At 36.4% G+C, this 15,267-nt stretch overlaps 1 protein-coding gene across 5 annotated transcripts in view; it reads right to left on the bottom strand.

Annotated features, from left to right (window-relative positions):
- Window positions 1-15,267, bottom strand: part of USP32 (ubiquitin specific peptidase 32) — a 234,431-nt gene that overhangs the window by 137,057 nt on the left and 82,107 nt on the right. For all 5 annotated transcript variants that reach the window (XM_073235293.1, XM_073235294.1, XM_073235292.1 and 2 more), the window contains exons 4-5: window positions 11,284-11,402; window positions 5,274-5,433 (exon numbers count right to left, since the gene is read on the bottom strand). In XM_073235293.1, coding sequence (XP_073091394.1) covers window positions 5,274-5,433; window positions 11,284-11,402 — 279 coding nt within the window. The remainder of the gene's footprint in view (window positions 1-5,273; window positions 5,434-11,283; window positions 11,403-15,267) is intronic.

Here is a 15,267-nt window from a genome sequence, read left to right on the forward strand (position 1 = left end):
TCCTAAATAATCAATGGATCAACAAACAAATTAAAATAGAGATCAAGGGATATATGGAAACAAATGACAACAACACAAAGCCCCAACTTCTGTGGGACACAGTGAAAGCAGTCTTAAGAGGAAAGTATATAGCAATCCAGGCATACTTAAAGAAGGAAGAACAATCTCAAATGAATAGTCTAACATCACAATTATTGAACCTGGAAAAAGAAGAACAAATGAGGCATAAAGTCAGTAGAAGGAGGGACATAATAAAGATCAGAGAAGAAATAAATAAAATTGAGGAGAATAAAACAATAGAAAAAATTAATGAAACCAAGAGCTGGTTCTTTGAGAAAATAAAATAGATAAGCCTCTAGCCAGACTTATTAAGAGATAAAGAGAATCAACACACATCAACAGAATCAGAAACGAGAATGGAAAAATACGACAGACTCCAGAGAAATACAAAGAATTATTAAAGACTACTATGAAAACCTATATGCTAATAAGCTGGAAAACCTAGAAGAAATGGACAACTTCCTAGAAAAATACAACATTCCAAGACTGACCAAGGAAGAAACACAAAAGTTAAACAAACCAATTACAAGCGAAGAAATGGAAGCAGTAATCAAAAAACTTCCCAAGAACAAAACCCCCGAGCCAGATGAATTTACCCCGGAATTTTATCAGACATACAGAGAAGAGATAATACCCATTCTCCTTAAAGTTTTCCAAAAAATAGAACAGGAGGGAATACTCCCAAACTCATTCTATGAAGCCAACATCACCCTAATACCAAAACCAGGCAAAGACCCCAACAAAAAAGAAAATTACAGACCAATATCCCTGATGAATGTAGATGCCAAAATACTCAACAAAATATTAGCAAACCAAATTAAAAAATATATGAAAACGATCATACACCACAACCAAGTGGGATTCATCCCAGGGATGCAAGGATGGTACAACATTCAAAAACCCATCAACATCATCCACCACACAAACAAAAAGAAGGACAAAAACCACATGATCATCTCCATAGATGCTGAAAAAGCATTTGACAAAATTCAACATCCATTCATGATAAAAACTCTCAGCAAAATGGGTATAGAGGGCAAGTACCTCAACATAATAAAGGCCATATAGATAAACCCACAGCTAACATCATACTGAACAATGAAAAGCTGAAAGCTTTTCGTCTGAGATCGGGAACAAGACAAGGATGCCCACTCTCCCCACTGTTATTTAACATAGTAGTGGAGATCCTAGCATTGGCAATTAGAGAAAACAAAGAAATACAAGGAATGCAGATTGGTAAAGAAGAAATCAAACTGTCACTGTTTGCAGATGACATGATATTGTACATAAAAAACACAGAAGACTCCACTCCAAAACTACTAGAACTGATATCGGAATACAGCAGTTACAGGATACAAAATTAACACATAGAAATCTGTGGCTCTCCTATACACTAACAATGAACCAATAGAAAGAGAAATCAAGAAAACAATTCCATTCACAATTGCATAAAAAAAACTAAAATACTTAGGAATAAACCTAACCAAAGAAGTGAAAGACCTATACCCTGAAAACTATAAGACATTCTTAAGAGAAATTAAAGAGGACACTAACAAATGGAAATTCATCCCACACTCTTGGCTAAGAAGAATTAATATCATCAAAATGGCCATCCTGCCCAAAGCAATATACAGATTCAATGCAATCCCTATCAAATTACCAACAGCATTCTTCAATGAACTGGAACAAATAGTTCAAAAATTCATATGGAAACACCAAAGACCCCAAATAGCTAAAGCAATCCTGAGAAGGAAGAATAAAGTGGGGGGGATCTCACTCCCCAACTTCAAGCTCTACTACAAAGCCACAGTAATCAAGACAATTTGGTACTGGCACAAGAAAAGAGCCACAGACGAATGGAACAGAATAGAGACTCCAAACATTAACCCAAACATATATGGTCAACTAATATTCGATAAATGGGCCATGGACATACAATGGGGAAATGACAGTCTCTTCAATGGATGGTGCTGGCAAAACTGGACAGCTACATGTAAGAGAATGAAACTGGATCACTGTCTAACCCCGTACACAAAAGTAAATTCGAAATGGATCAAAGACCTGAATGGAAGTCATGAAACCATAAAACTCTTAGAAAAAAATAATTGGCAAAAATCTCTTGGACATAAATATTAGCAACTTCTTCATGAACATATCTCCCCGGGCAAGAAAAACAAAAGCAAAAATGAACAAGTGGGACTACATCAAGCTGAAAAGCTTTTGTATAGCAAAGGAAACCACCAATAGAACAAAAAGGTACCCTACAGTATGGGCGAACATATTTGTAAATGACAGATCCGATAAAGGCTTGACATCCAAAATATATAAAGAGCTCACACACCTCAACAAACAGAAAGCAAATAATCCAATTAAAAAATGGGCAAAGGAGCTGAACAGACAGTTCTCTAAAGAAGAAATTCAGATGGCCAACAGACACATGAAAAGATGCTCCACATCGCTAGTTATAAGAGAAATGCAAATTAAAACCACAATGAGATATCACCTCACACCAGTAAGGATGGCTACCATCCAAAAGACAAACAACAACAAATATTGGCGAGGTTGTGGAGAAAGGGGAACCCTCCTACACTGCTGGTGGGAATGTAAATTGGTTCAACCATTGTGGAAAGCAGTATGGAGGTTCCTCAAAATGCTCAAAATAGACTTACCATTTGACCCAGGAATTCCACTTCTAGGAATTTACCCTAAGGATGCAGCAGCCCAGTTTGGAAGAGACAGATGCACCCCTAATGTTTATCGTAGCACTATTTACAATAGCCAAGAAATGGAAGCAACCTAAGTGTCCATCAGTAGATGAATGGATAAAGAAGATGTGGTACATATACGCAATGGAATATTATTCAGTCATAAGAAGAAAACAAATCCTATCGTTTGCAACAACATGGGTGGAGCTAGAGGGTATTATGCTCAGTGAAATAAGCCAAGCGGAGAAAGACAAATACCAAATGACTTCACTCACATGTGGAGTATAAGAACAAAGAAAAACTAAAGGAACAAAACAGCAGCAGAATCACAGAACCCAAAAATGGACTAATAGCTACCAAAGGGGAAGGGACTGGGGAGAATGGGAGGGTAGAGAGGGATAATGGCAGGGAAGAAGAAAGGGGCTATTACGATTAGAATGTATAATGTTGGGGAGGGAATGGGGAGGGCTGTGCAACACAGAGAAGACAAGTAGTGATTCCAGAACATCTTACCATGCTGAATGACAGTAATGGGGTTTGTGGTTTATGAGGGGGACTTGGTGAAGGGGGGAGCTTAGTAAACATATTCTTCATGTAATTGTAAATTAATGATAACAGAATAATAAAAAAGAAAAAAAGCACATACAAAATAACTGTTGACACCCAAGATCCTCTATTCAGTTAACAAATACTTATTTAGGCTCAACACAGAGGTAAAGACAGAATAATACAGATTTTCTATGATTTAAGTGATGACATACATAAATAAATAGAATGCTATAATTATAATACAAGGATGAAAGTGGTAAGTTCATTCAAGAAGGGTATAAAAAAACGTGTTACAAGAATTCTGAGGAAGAAGAGATGATTTTTCACAGGAAGGCAAGAAAAGCTACCATAAAAATAAAGGGACGTGTGATTTAAGTCTTCAAAGATGACTAGGATTTATAGGGAAAGGCATTCCAGTGTTTAAATGTAGCATGAGCAAAAGCTGAGTGTAGGTACATTTCTGTAACTACAGGAAAGGACAGTAGAAGTTAAACAGGCCTGTATAGTGGTGGACTGAATAGTGTCCCTCAAAAATTCACTATCTCCTAGAACCTCAGAATGTAATCTTATTTATTGACAGGGTCTTTGCAGATGTAATTAATTAAGGCTCTTAAGGTTAAATCATCCTGAATTTAGGCTGGGCCCTAAATTCAATAACTGCTGTCCTTAAAAGAACTGAAAGACACAAACAGAGGTCATGTAAAGATGGAAGCAGAGATTGGAGTTATGCTGCCTTAAATCAAGCAAAGTCTGGAGTCACCAGAAGCTGGAAGAGGCAAGGAAGGATTCTTCCCTAGAACCTTCAGAAGGAGCACGACTCTGTTAACACCTTGACTTCAGCTTCCAAAACTGTGAGAATATATTTCTGTCTTTCAGTTTATAAATTTGTTACAGCAGCCCTAGAAAACTACTACAGCTTGGTTAAGGACAATTAGTAGAGGCTATTGTGAAATAATAAGAAACCTGTCTCTAGTCCCAGTTCCTGCTAATATCTGGTCTTTGACTTAAACTCTTGTAAAATTCCGAGTGATAGGAGTTTCTGACAAAGAGCTCCTAAATCTCTTGTAATTTCTTGGGTGATATCAGTCTTTTGTCCTAATGCCTGAGGTGACTCTTGATAGAGTCCTGGATAGGGGCTGGTCACCAAAAAGACCAAGCCATAAGGAGAAACGTGGAGCTTTCAGTCCCACTCTCCATTGTCTGGAGAGGCAAGAGCTGAAAATTAACTAATCATGCCTATATGATGACACCTTGATAGAAATCCCCAAAATATGGGGTTTAGAGAGCTTCCAGACTGGTGAACACATCCACATGTCAGAAGGATTAGCACATGCCACCTGCAGGGACAAAAGCTCTTATGCCTGGGACCCCTTAAGACCTCATCCCAAGTATCTATTTACTCGCTGTCCACCTGTATCCTTCCATATGTCCTTTATTATGGAATAAATCAGTAAATGTAATTGTTTCCCTCAGTTCGTGTGAGCATTTCTAGCAAATTATCAAACCCAAGGAGGGGATCTGGAAACTTCTAATTTATAGATGGTTGGTCAGAAGCACAGGTGACAACCTGGACTTCTGATTGGCATTTGAAGTGGAGGGACAGAAGGATAGTCTTATGGGACCAAGCCCTAAATCTGTGGGTTTGGAGCCAACCCCAGGTAGAGAGTGTCAGAACTGAACTGAATTGTAGGATGCATAGTTAGTATCTGCAGTGCACTGGGAAATTTCTTGGTGTGGGGAAAAACCAACATTTGGAATACAAAAGTAGTAGTGAGTAGACAAAATAAAAGTTTTTCTTTTCACCTATGTACTCAATGCTCCAGCACTTAATTTTATTAGGCGTTGGAAGAGAATAAAAACACTGACTGACCATACATTTCTCCTTTATAGGTATATTCTCATATTACCAGGTAATTGTATTAAAAAGTGGGCAGAAAACAATAAAATGTCATTACTTACAATGTGTGACTCCAGCCAGAGTTTGGTAGAAAGTGGGAGTATCACTATCATCAGTGAGGGTCACATACACACCTCCAGACAGTAGCCAACGAGAGAAGGTAAAAGCATCTTTGTTTAGAAGAAGCCAATTTCTAAACTTTTCATAGTTTACCTTTTCACCCTAAAATTTAAACAAGAAAACGTAGGTTTAGTCAAATTTTAAGGTGTCATGCTTAGAATTTGCACAACTTGAAATTTGCAATTACTTGACATTTACCTTTCTATATACAAAGAAAGGATTATCTAACTAACACTATAAGCTGTGTTTCTATTTGCATAAAATGTATATACGAATTGCAAATTATTTCATCAATTCATTAAAGCAGTGCACTAGTACTAATAATAAATCACATTTTATTTGCTAGGGTATACCCTGAAATCAGTAAACTGAATTTCATTCAATATTTAATGAAGCCAATTTTTCACTTGCCTTATCCCCCTTCTTTAGCATCTCAATCTGTCAGAATTAATTAAATATGCATGGAACAAAAATGTCTTTTTAAATTTCACTGGCAAATTAAAAACAACTATCTAAGGGTCCTCCTCCAGAGTGCCATAACTGAAAACACGTATTCATAAGTCAGCTAGAATTCAAAAAGAAAAAAGCAGATTTCTATTTCTTTGCTTTCTTCCAAGTATTTGTCTTGTTAAATCTCTGAAGAAAAAAAGTATCCATGCTAATAAAGAACATAACACGGTTGTGCAGGAAAATCTCTCGTCCAGAAGACAAGAGAACGTAGGTTGAGTAAGGGCCAAATGTTTCTATCAGAAAAAGAGAGAAGCAGTCAACACGGAAATACAATGCAGAATGACATTGAGAAGCCTAGCAGCTCTAATCCTGATAGAGACATTAAGGGATACAAATAATTAATAATCTAAAAGAGACATGGCAGAAATAATTTCTATATTGTCTGATAACATTCTATCAAGTACAGCAAAATGCTAGCCTAGTAGTTTTAGAACATTTAACAGTGTAATCCAAACAATCAAGACAACACTGACAGTCTTTCTTTTCTGAATGGAAGAATATGGCATTTAGATTTGCTCTGGGGGCATGTGAGGACATTGCTAACATGTTTAGAGATTAGGGATAATACCCATATTCTTTCTTTACCCCATGTTTGGTCTAGAGAGAGGTTTGGCAGTATAAATTCCACAAGCTGATGCAAATTTTTACATATTTTAACATCTCTGACATTGGAATAAGTCTTAAAATCAATAGTATCCTTCAATTGTAACTGGCAGCTTTTTCTTTCTTTATAACACATAAAGGTGCACCTTTTAATTGATGGCATGTTTGATTCAGTGAAACAGTAGTTTCAATGGTTTCGGTGAAGCTATGATATCATAAGACACACCTTTCATGTATCACTAAGGAAGGGAAAAAAGCTATCAATTGTAATAGGCGCTTCTACCACCTTCAATATAGTTAATATTTCTTATTAAACAAAGCCGTAAACACTTCTGTAAACTTTTTATAATTTAATCTGAAAAAAAACCTTCTATAGGAGATACTATTATCATTCCCATTTTATACATGAGAAAACTGAGGCACCAAAAAGTTGAGTTATCTGTCCAAGATTAAACAGTGGCAGAGTTAGAAACGAACCCAGGTAGTCCAGGCTCTAAAGTCTTTGTGCCTAAGCTATATAACCACACTACCTGGCCAACTTAGTGAGATATAAACTAACCTCTTAAATCTACCTGTCCATTAATCACTCCATATAACTTGTAGCACCAAAATTCCATCTGTCAAATCTAACATTTTATGTTTTTGAGACATGGATGTCTTCTAAAAAGCAGCAAAGGGAAAGTCTCCTTTTATAAGCTGTCATAAAAGTCTAGAAAAGAAATTTCCAATACTGTAAAAGGCACTTAAAAATAGATTCCTGAAGCTGATAGATCTTTGAAGAATATAAAATATGAATTTCCACTTTAAGAATCAACAACCAAAAAAAAAATATTAAGAAAAAAACAATAAAACTCTATGTGGATTTCCTTTATAACTTCACCTGTCAAGGATAATAAAAAGCCTAGGATAGAAAAGGCTGAGACACATTGCATGTCACTTAAATCTGGGTGCGAGGTCCATATCTTTTAGCTAAGATGCTTCTCTTCATGGTTTTGGGGTTTATATAAGAAGTGGAATAAACAACAAAAAGCATTGTTATAGGCCTGAATAGGCCTATTCTAATATAAAGTAAACCAATACTGAAACATGGTAAATTGAAAAGCAAGGGTCTGGATAGAATCATGAGACACATTATTCAGAAATTATAGCAGATAAATACATCAAATAGGTGAACCAGATAAAATTAGCCCATTTTCGGTGTTACTTCTTATCAGTCTCAAATCTAATGATTTAAATACCCATATATGTAAGTATTCCAAAATTGTGGTCTCTCATTTCTTTGATCTTTTTCTGCTAAAAATCTTGTCCCTCATACAACTCTAATCCATCCATTTACTACCATAGTTCTTTGATATTTTTATTGTAACAACTGTTCCCCTTCCCATAAATGCCATTTTAAGCATCTATCTTCCTATCAGAATTTCCTCTTACCATCATACTCCTTATAGTATCCTGACTCCAGTGATTTTTGAACTCCTCAGGACCTACCTACAATCATGTTGCCAAATTTAATGATCATTTCTCAGTGATCAAAGATCAACTCGCTTGACTTTTCTGTTTATTTGAAACAGTTAAACACTCCTTCCTCTGGAAACTTTTTAATCACTTGTCTTCCAGGACAATCATTCTCTTTTGGTTCACCACATGGTCTATTTCTTAGGCTCCTTTGTGATTCCTCTTCATCTTGCCAATCTTTAAACATTGGAATATGAGACTCAGTCTTCCAATCCATCTTCTAAATTCGCTCCTAGGCGATCTCATCCTGAACTCTAAGCCAACACATCTGTTCTCCTCAATTCCAATTTACACATCAAAAAGCATAACTGACAACTCTACTTGAATGTCTGATATTTAAACTTAATTATTGTCTTAAACCTCGATTGATATCAAAACCTCAATCCACCCTCTCCAGTAGTCTTAGCCATCTCAGTTAACAGCAACTACACTCATTTACTGTATCAGGCCAAATATCCTCTTCTTAATCATCTTATCTTTCTGTCACAGTCCATAATCAATACAGGAAAAGATCCTGTCAACTCCACCTTCACAATAAATGCAGAATCTAAAGACTTACCATCATCTCACTGCTACACCATGATCTAAATGACCATCACCTTTTATCTGGATCATTCAAATGACTCAATTGATCCTATTCAGCCCATCCTCTACATAAAAGCCAAAATGATCATATTAAAAACAAAAAAGCCCTCTGTTCAAAACCCTCTAGTGGTTTCCATCTCACTTAGGGTGAAGTCAAAGAATTCACACTGTCCTCTATAGCCATATATAATCTCCCCACTCCATCCCACCTCTCCCCCAACCTCTGTAACTTCATTTTCTATGACTCTCTTGCTCATTCCATTCCAGCTAAATTGGCTTCTTTGTTTTTTCAGACATGTCTAGCATAATCCTGCCTCAGGGCCTTTGCTGTATTCTCTTATGTAAAGTGCCTTATGGAGAGTCCTTCCCCCAGATATTTGTGGTTTTCTCTCTCACTTCCTTTAAATTTTTGGTTCAAGTGTCACTTTATCTGACAAGCCTTTCCTGAGTACCCTGTACAACAAAATGCCCCACCTCCTCCCTATCACCACTTATCTCCCTTATTATACTTTATTTTTCCCTACAGCATTAATTATTATCTAATATATGCACCCGCTATTGTGCCTAAATTTTAGAGAACTAGGTAGCTAACCACATTTAATTCCTATCTATAAAGTAGGAGTGTCTGCATAAACCTTATTAAAATGAAAAAAAATTCTCCCCCTAAATGAGCACAGTATTAACACATACGACATCTTTAAAAAATCCTGTTAATTAGCCTGCAAAGATTAGATCACCTTTTTTTTTCTGATAAGTATACGTTTGTTATTGGACGAAAAAAGAAACCCACAGCCTAGCTTGAATTGATAGCAATGAAATACTATCACAGTAACTTCTACTCAATATGTCAGAACCAAAAATGCAGGAGGCCAATCCTTTGCATCAAACACTTAGAAATTCTGAGTAAATTGTAACACCCTAACCAATGCCAAAAACTGCACAGCTAAGCTCAAATGAAAGAAAGGGAAATTTCCAGGTGCTATCACATAGGAAGTCAAAGGCCAGAGTCTGTGATATAATGCTTTATATGGAATATATATTTCATCATTTAGATGACCAAAATGTATTTCTCAGATATATTTGGTCTAAATTCTCTGTTCCTGAAAATGATTCAGAAATGGGTATCTTGTGTTAATGAGAAGACTTTTGGACCCCATCAAGGGCAGGTGCTGGCTGCCAGGAGGACCAGTATGTGATTAGAGGGTGGGAACTTTCAGCCCACAGCCCCCAATCTCCAGGTAGGGGAGAGGCAGGAGGGGCAGCAGAGTGGGTCAACCAATGGTCAGTGACTTGAGTCAATCATGACTATGCAATGAAGGCTTCATAAAAACCCATGAGAACGGCATTTTGCCCCTTTGCCCCTTCGCATTTTCCCTGTCTGAGAGAGCTTCCACATTGGGGAAAAAGAAGCTTCCCCATGCCTCTGAGCCAAGGGCCAAACTCCAGGAGGATAGAAGCTCCTCTATTCCGGACCTTGCCCTATGTATCTATCCATCTTGCTGTTCACTTGTATCCTTTATAGTATTCTTTAGTAAACTGATAAAGGTAAGTGTTGTTCTGAGTTCTGTGAGCCACTCCAGAAAATTAATTGAACCTAAGGAGAAAGTTGTGAGAACCTCCAATCTGTAGGTAGTTGGTCAGAAGGACAGGTAGTAACAGCCTGGGGCTTGTGACTGGCATCTAGGGCAAGTGGTGTTACAGGAAAGGGTGGGGGGTTGCTGTCTTGCAGGACTGAGCCCTTAATTGAGTGCTGTCTCCAGGTATAGAGTGTCAGAATTGGTTGAGTTGAATTCTCAGACACCATACTAGTGTTCAAGAATTGCCTATAGGGGTAGGGGGAAGACCCCCCTACCCCTGCAACACACACACACTGGAATTGGGTCCAGGAAACCTAACAGAACCCAAAGGATATTAGAACCAGATATATGCATATGGATGGAGTATTGACAATGTCTATATAATTAGGAAGATGACTATATTAAACTGAATAAAAACTCCCTGAATAGACCAAAAGCAGTGAAGGACTGTCATTGGTGAAAGCAAGTAGGTCAAAGAGCCACCCATAAGAAATCATACAGCACTGAGTGCTGCAGAAAAGAATTTTACTAAAAGAGTTTCTAAGAGTTTTACTCCACCATCTCTAGCGACTTTTCCCAAATTAGCTGACCTCTGAAAAGAAAAAAAAGAATTTTCTCTATTAAAGATAGACATTTTTCTATTGTTTAAGTTTTGTACAATGGAGATACATTATTTCTGAAAACAAAAAAATGACAAATTTTCAAAACACAAATATTTCACTGTGAAAATCAGGTAAGCAAAATAAATGATAAAATAGGCCTTGATGGGTCGTAGAGATCACAGAATGGCTCAGGCCAAATAATGATACACCTGTATGTCCATGAAGAAAAGCAGCAGTGCTACAAAGTGAATGATGGTTAGGTTCCTCCAGGATCACCTGTATATACTGCTGTAAGAATGTGACAGTGTGTCTCATTATACCATAAGTACAGACAGTTGCCTTTAAAGTAGAATTGGAAATTTCCAGATTCACAAATACAGCAGCAGTAAATGTCATGGACTTTTGAGCACAGCATATAAATAGCTGAAACATGAACAATTAAATTAAAAAATGTCAAAAATATGCTGCACATAAACATCTATATGTTATAATTAAATTCATTAGACAACTAAAAGTCAATACTCTGTCAACTGGGATGAAATGTAAATCTTTAAATATACCTCTGAGAAACATTTCCTGAGTGTATCTGGGACTTTACCATCCACCACATGGAGCATTCTTTCCATTTCTTCCCGTATAACATAGCTCCCAGATTCGCTTGCAAAAAGACTAAAAATGTCTAGGAGAAAGAAACAACAAATTAATCTTACTATAGATTAAATATACCCTGGTGGAAGGGTGGTGAGCTGAAGGATAAGAAATGATTGGATGAGAATAACCTGCTTGAAATGGGGATTTCAAGGTCAGATTGAACCCATGATAACAAGGTCTACAGGGTCCACCAAGGAGGAGGTATGAGGTGGCCTAAAGAAGGCGGCCCTGAGACATGACCTGGTGGTGGAATTGAAAAGCTAGAGTACAGACAGTGTTGGCTCTGAGTGATAGTACAGGACTTACCCATGGCCACAGAAGTGTAGATTGTGCAGAGCAATCTTAAAGAGAAAAATTACCATTGTTCTGACTTTTAAAAAAGCATTGTTAAAACATTAACTCCTTTACTATCAATTATAAATGTATGCAGAATTTTTAAAGTATGAAACTAACATTAAGTACACTGTAATTTAAAACATGAGACTTGGAGAATTAGTGTTTTATTTCTTTGTGAAAACTACCAACAGTAGTTTGAACAGTGCTTGCTTTATCCCATAACTTACCTGTTCTGTGCCTTGATAAATTGATATAATCCTTTCTAATAAAATGTATTCCAACATTTAAAATAGACACACACACACCCTGGTAGAGATAGGAAGGGAAGACAAGGGTAACAACTACTGAATGATTAACTAGTGCTAAGCACTTTACAAATATGTAACTTAATTTATTCCTCAAAAAATTAAAATTAAAATTTAAGAAACCCAGGAATTAGGCATCTTCTTAAACACACCGAATGTGCAGAAATGTTTAAGTGTGACTATACAAAGTACTAAAAAAATATTGGGAGAAACAACAACTCTTATATACTATTTATGTGAGTATAAATTACTGCAACCACTTTGGAAAGCAACTTGCCAAAATCTAGTCAAGGTGAAGATGTATGGTAGAAATTGAACTTCTAAGGAACTCCACTACCACCCTTGAGAAATTCTCCTATGTACGTGAGGTAAAACTACGTTCACTGGAGTACTGTTCGTAATAGCAAAATCTAGAGAGAAAAAGATAAATGTTTATGAACAAGAATATGGCTAAACTGAGTTACACATAAAAGTTGAATACTAAGTAGCAGAATAAAAGAACTAAGTATTTCAAGATGGTTAAATATAAAAAAATATTCAGGGTAAAGGAAATTGCAAAATAATCTCTAACTGTACCCATAAAACAATTTAAAATACACAAAACAGTTGAAGATATGTTTATTATTTATGATACAAAAATGTCATAAAGATATATAAAGACCCTCATGAGAATGGAAAGATCACCTAATTCAAGTGAGTGGCTACTCTTTGAAGGGAAGAATGGGGATGGGACCATGGAAAGTAGAGGGAGAGCCTCACCCTGGCTGTAATATTTTCTTTTCCAAAAAACAAAACCTAGGACAAATATGACACAATGTTAAGAGATGATAAAGCTGGGTGGAGGTACATATTATATGTATGTTTGAAATATTACTGTTACAGGTTGAACAGCATCCCCCAAAGAGATAAGTTGAAATTTTAACATCCAGATACCTGTGAATAGATAGAAGAGACAGTCCGTCCCTCTCAAGGCCCAGCAGGTTCCACTGCCTGCCCTTCTACATCCCAAGGCTGATTCCCTTCTGGGAAGTATTTGCTGGAAGTATTTTCTGACTATCTGTTTTGGATGGTAGCTCCCCAAAATGTGCTGAAGTCCTAACCCCAGTACCTGTGAATATAACCTTATCTGGAACAGGGTTTTTATAGACCTACTCAGGTCAAGATGAGGTCACTGGGGTAGGCCCTAATCCAATGTGACTGATGATAAGAGAAGAAAAGACACAGTTGGAAGAAAGCCATGTGATGAGATGGGCAGAGACTGGAGTGATGCAGCTGCAATCCAAGGAACACCGAAGACTGATAGCCACAACTACAAGTTAGGAAGAAGGAAGAATTCTTCCTACAGGTTTCAGAGGAAACAAGGTCTGCTCATCTTAATTTGTGACTTCCAGCCTCCAGAATTGTGAGATAATAATTTTTTTTAAGCTACCCAGTTTATGGTACTTTGCTAATGCAGCCCCAAGAAACTAAGACAATTGTATAATAAAAATGAAGAAAAATCTTAAGTATCTTTACATTTACCACCCCAAAAATTGCTATTTTGAACTACTGGCTGCCTGGAGCCAGACTATGTGTTTATTCCTAGAGGGATACTAATTTGAAAAAACCAGAATCACAGTTTAATTCCCATACATAAAACTGGGTTTATGGATATGTTCGTACTTACCTTGAATGTGATAATGTGGATATATACATGTCTCAAAACATATCAAAACACATAGTTTATATGTATGTATCTTATTGTATTTCAATTATATGTCAATAAAACTACAAAAAGGAAAGGACTTTGAACATCTAAATTCAGGAATTAAGGAAGATTCTGAGTGATTCAGAAGAAGCAGTCAGAAGGCAAGTTAGTAAAGGAAGGAAGAGAAGAGGACCCAGCATCCAGTGGCCAAGAGTAGAAATTTAGGCATTTTGGGAGCAAAATGTTATATTCTGTGTAACAAAACATTTACTTCTTTTCCTTTCCTGGAAATTTTTCAACAAAATTTACATTGCTTACTAATACTTTTGGTAAGAGCATATTTATCTTTGGGAAGATCAAGAGAAGAGAGTACATTTGTGGGGGAGCTCAAAGAAAATGATGAGGGAACAGAAGACATTACAAATAAATGAATGGAAAAATTACTGTATAAATGCATATCCTAGGAAATACAGATGGACAATGATCAACTATGGTTATCTTCTCTTTCATGATTAGTGGGTAAATGATGCCCTCTCATTATAGCACTTCCCTGCTTAGTAGAATTTAAAGGTCATGAATGAGGTGCCACCCTCTTCTGGCCTCAGATAATTTACCTAGTAAAATTAATTTCTGAAGCTAAAAGTAAAAGAATTTAATCTTGTACCAAGAATTTTTATAAAATACTATCAAGCAAGTGAACTTTTGGTTCCATTTGTGAAGTAAAGCACGAACAGGCAGATAATTCTGTCATCAGAATTTTTAAAAAAACAACCACTTTATTAAGATACACTGCACTCCATAAAATTCACCCTTTAAAAATTTTAAATGTAGTGGTTTTTTAGTACAGCTACAAGGTCATACAATCATCACCACTATCTAATAACAGAACACTTTCATCCCCAAAAGAAATCCCGTATTCATAAAGGTCACTCTCTATTTGTTTCTCCCCCTAGCCTCTGGCAATCACTAATCTACTCTCTCTCTGTGGATATGCCTAATCTGGACATTACATATAAATGAAAAAAATTATATAATATGTGGCCTATTTTGTCTGACATTTATTACTTGGCATAATGTTTTAGTTCATCCATGCATGTGTCAGTACTTAATTCCTTTTTGTTATCAAGTAACAGTCTACTGCATGAATATATCACATTTTGTTTATGTTGAATGCACCTCTTGACGCACATTAGGGTTATTTCCGTTTTGTGACTATTATGAACAATGCTGTTATGAACATTTCCTGTACATGTTCTTCTTTTAATGAATATATGTTTTCAATTTTCTTGGGGACATACCTAGAAGTGGAACTGCTGATCATTGTATAACATGATGTTTAAGGAACTGCCTAACAGTTTTCCAAAATGGAGGCAATAGTTAATACTCCCAGCAACAATGAATGTATGGGGGCTTCAACTTTTCCACACCATTACTGATTATTATAACCCAACACTGATTATTATCTTTTCTATATTAGCCATCCTACTGGGTATGAAGTAGTATCTCATTGTAATTTTAATCTATATTTCCCTAATAAATAATTATATTGAGCAGTTTTTCAAGTG

This window comes from Manis javanica, chromosome 4 (genome assembly GCF_040802235.1).
Source record: "Manis javanica isolate MJ-LG chromosome 4, MJ_LKY, whole genome shotgun sequence".
Taxonomy (NCBI): domain Eukaryota; kingdom Metazoa; phylum Chordata; class Mammalia; order Pholidota; family Manidae; genus Manis; species Manis javanica.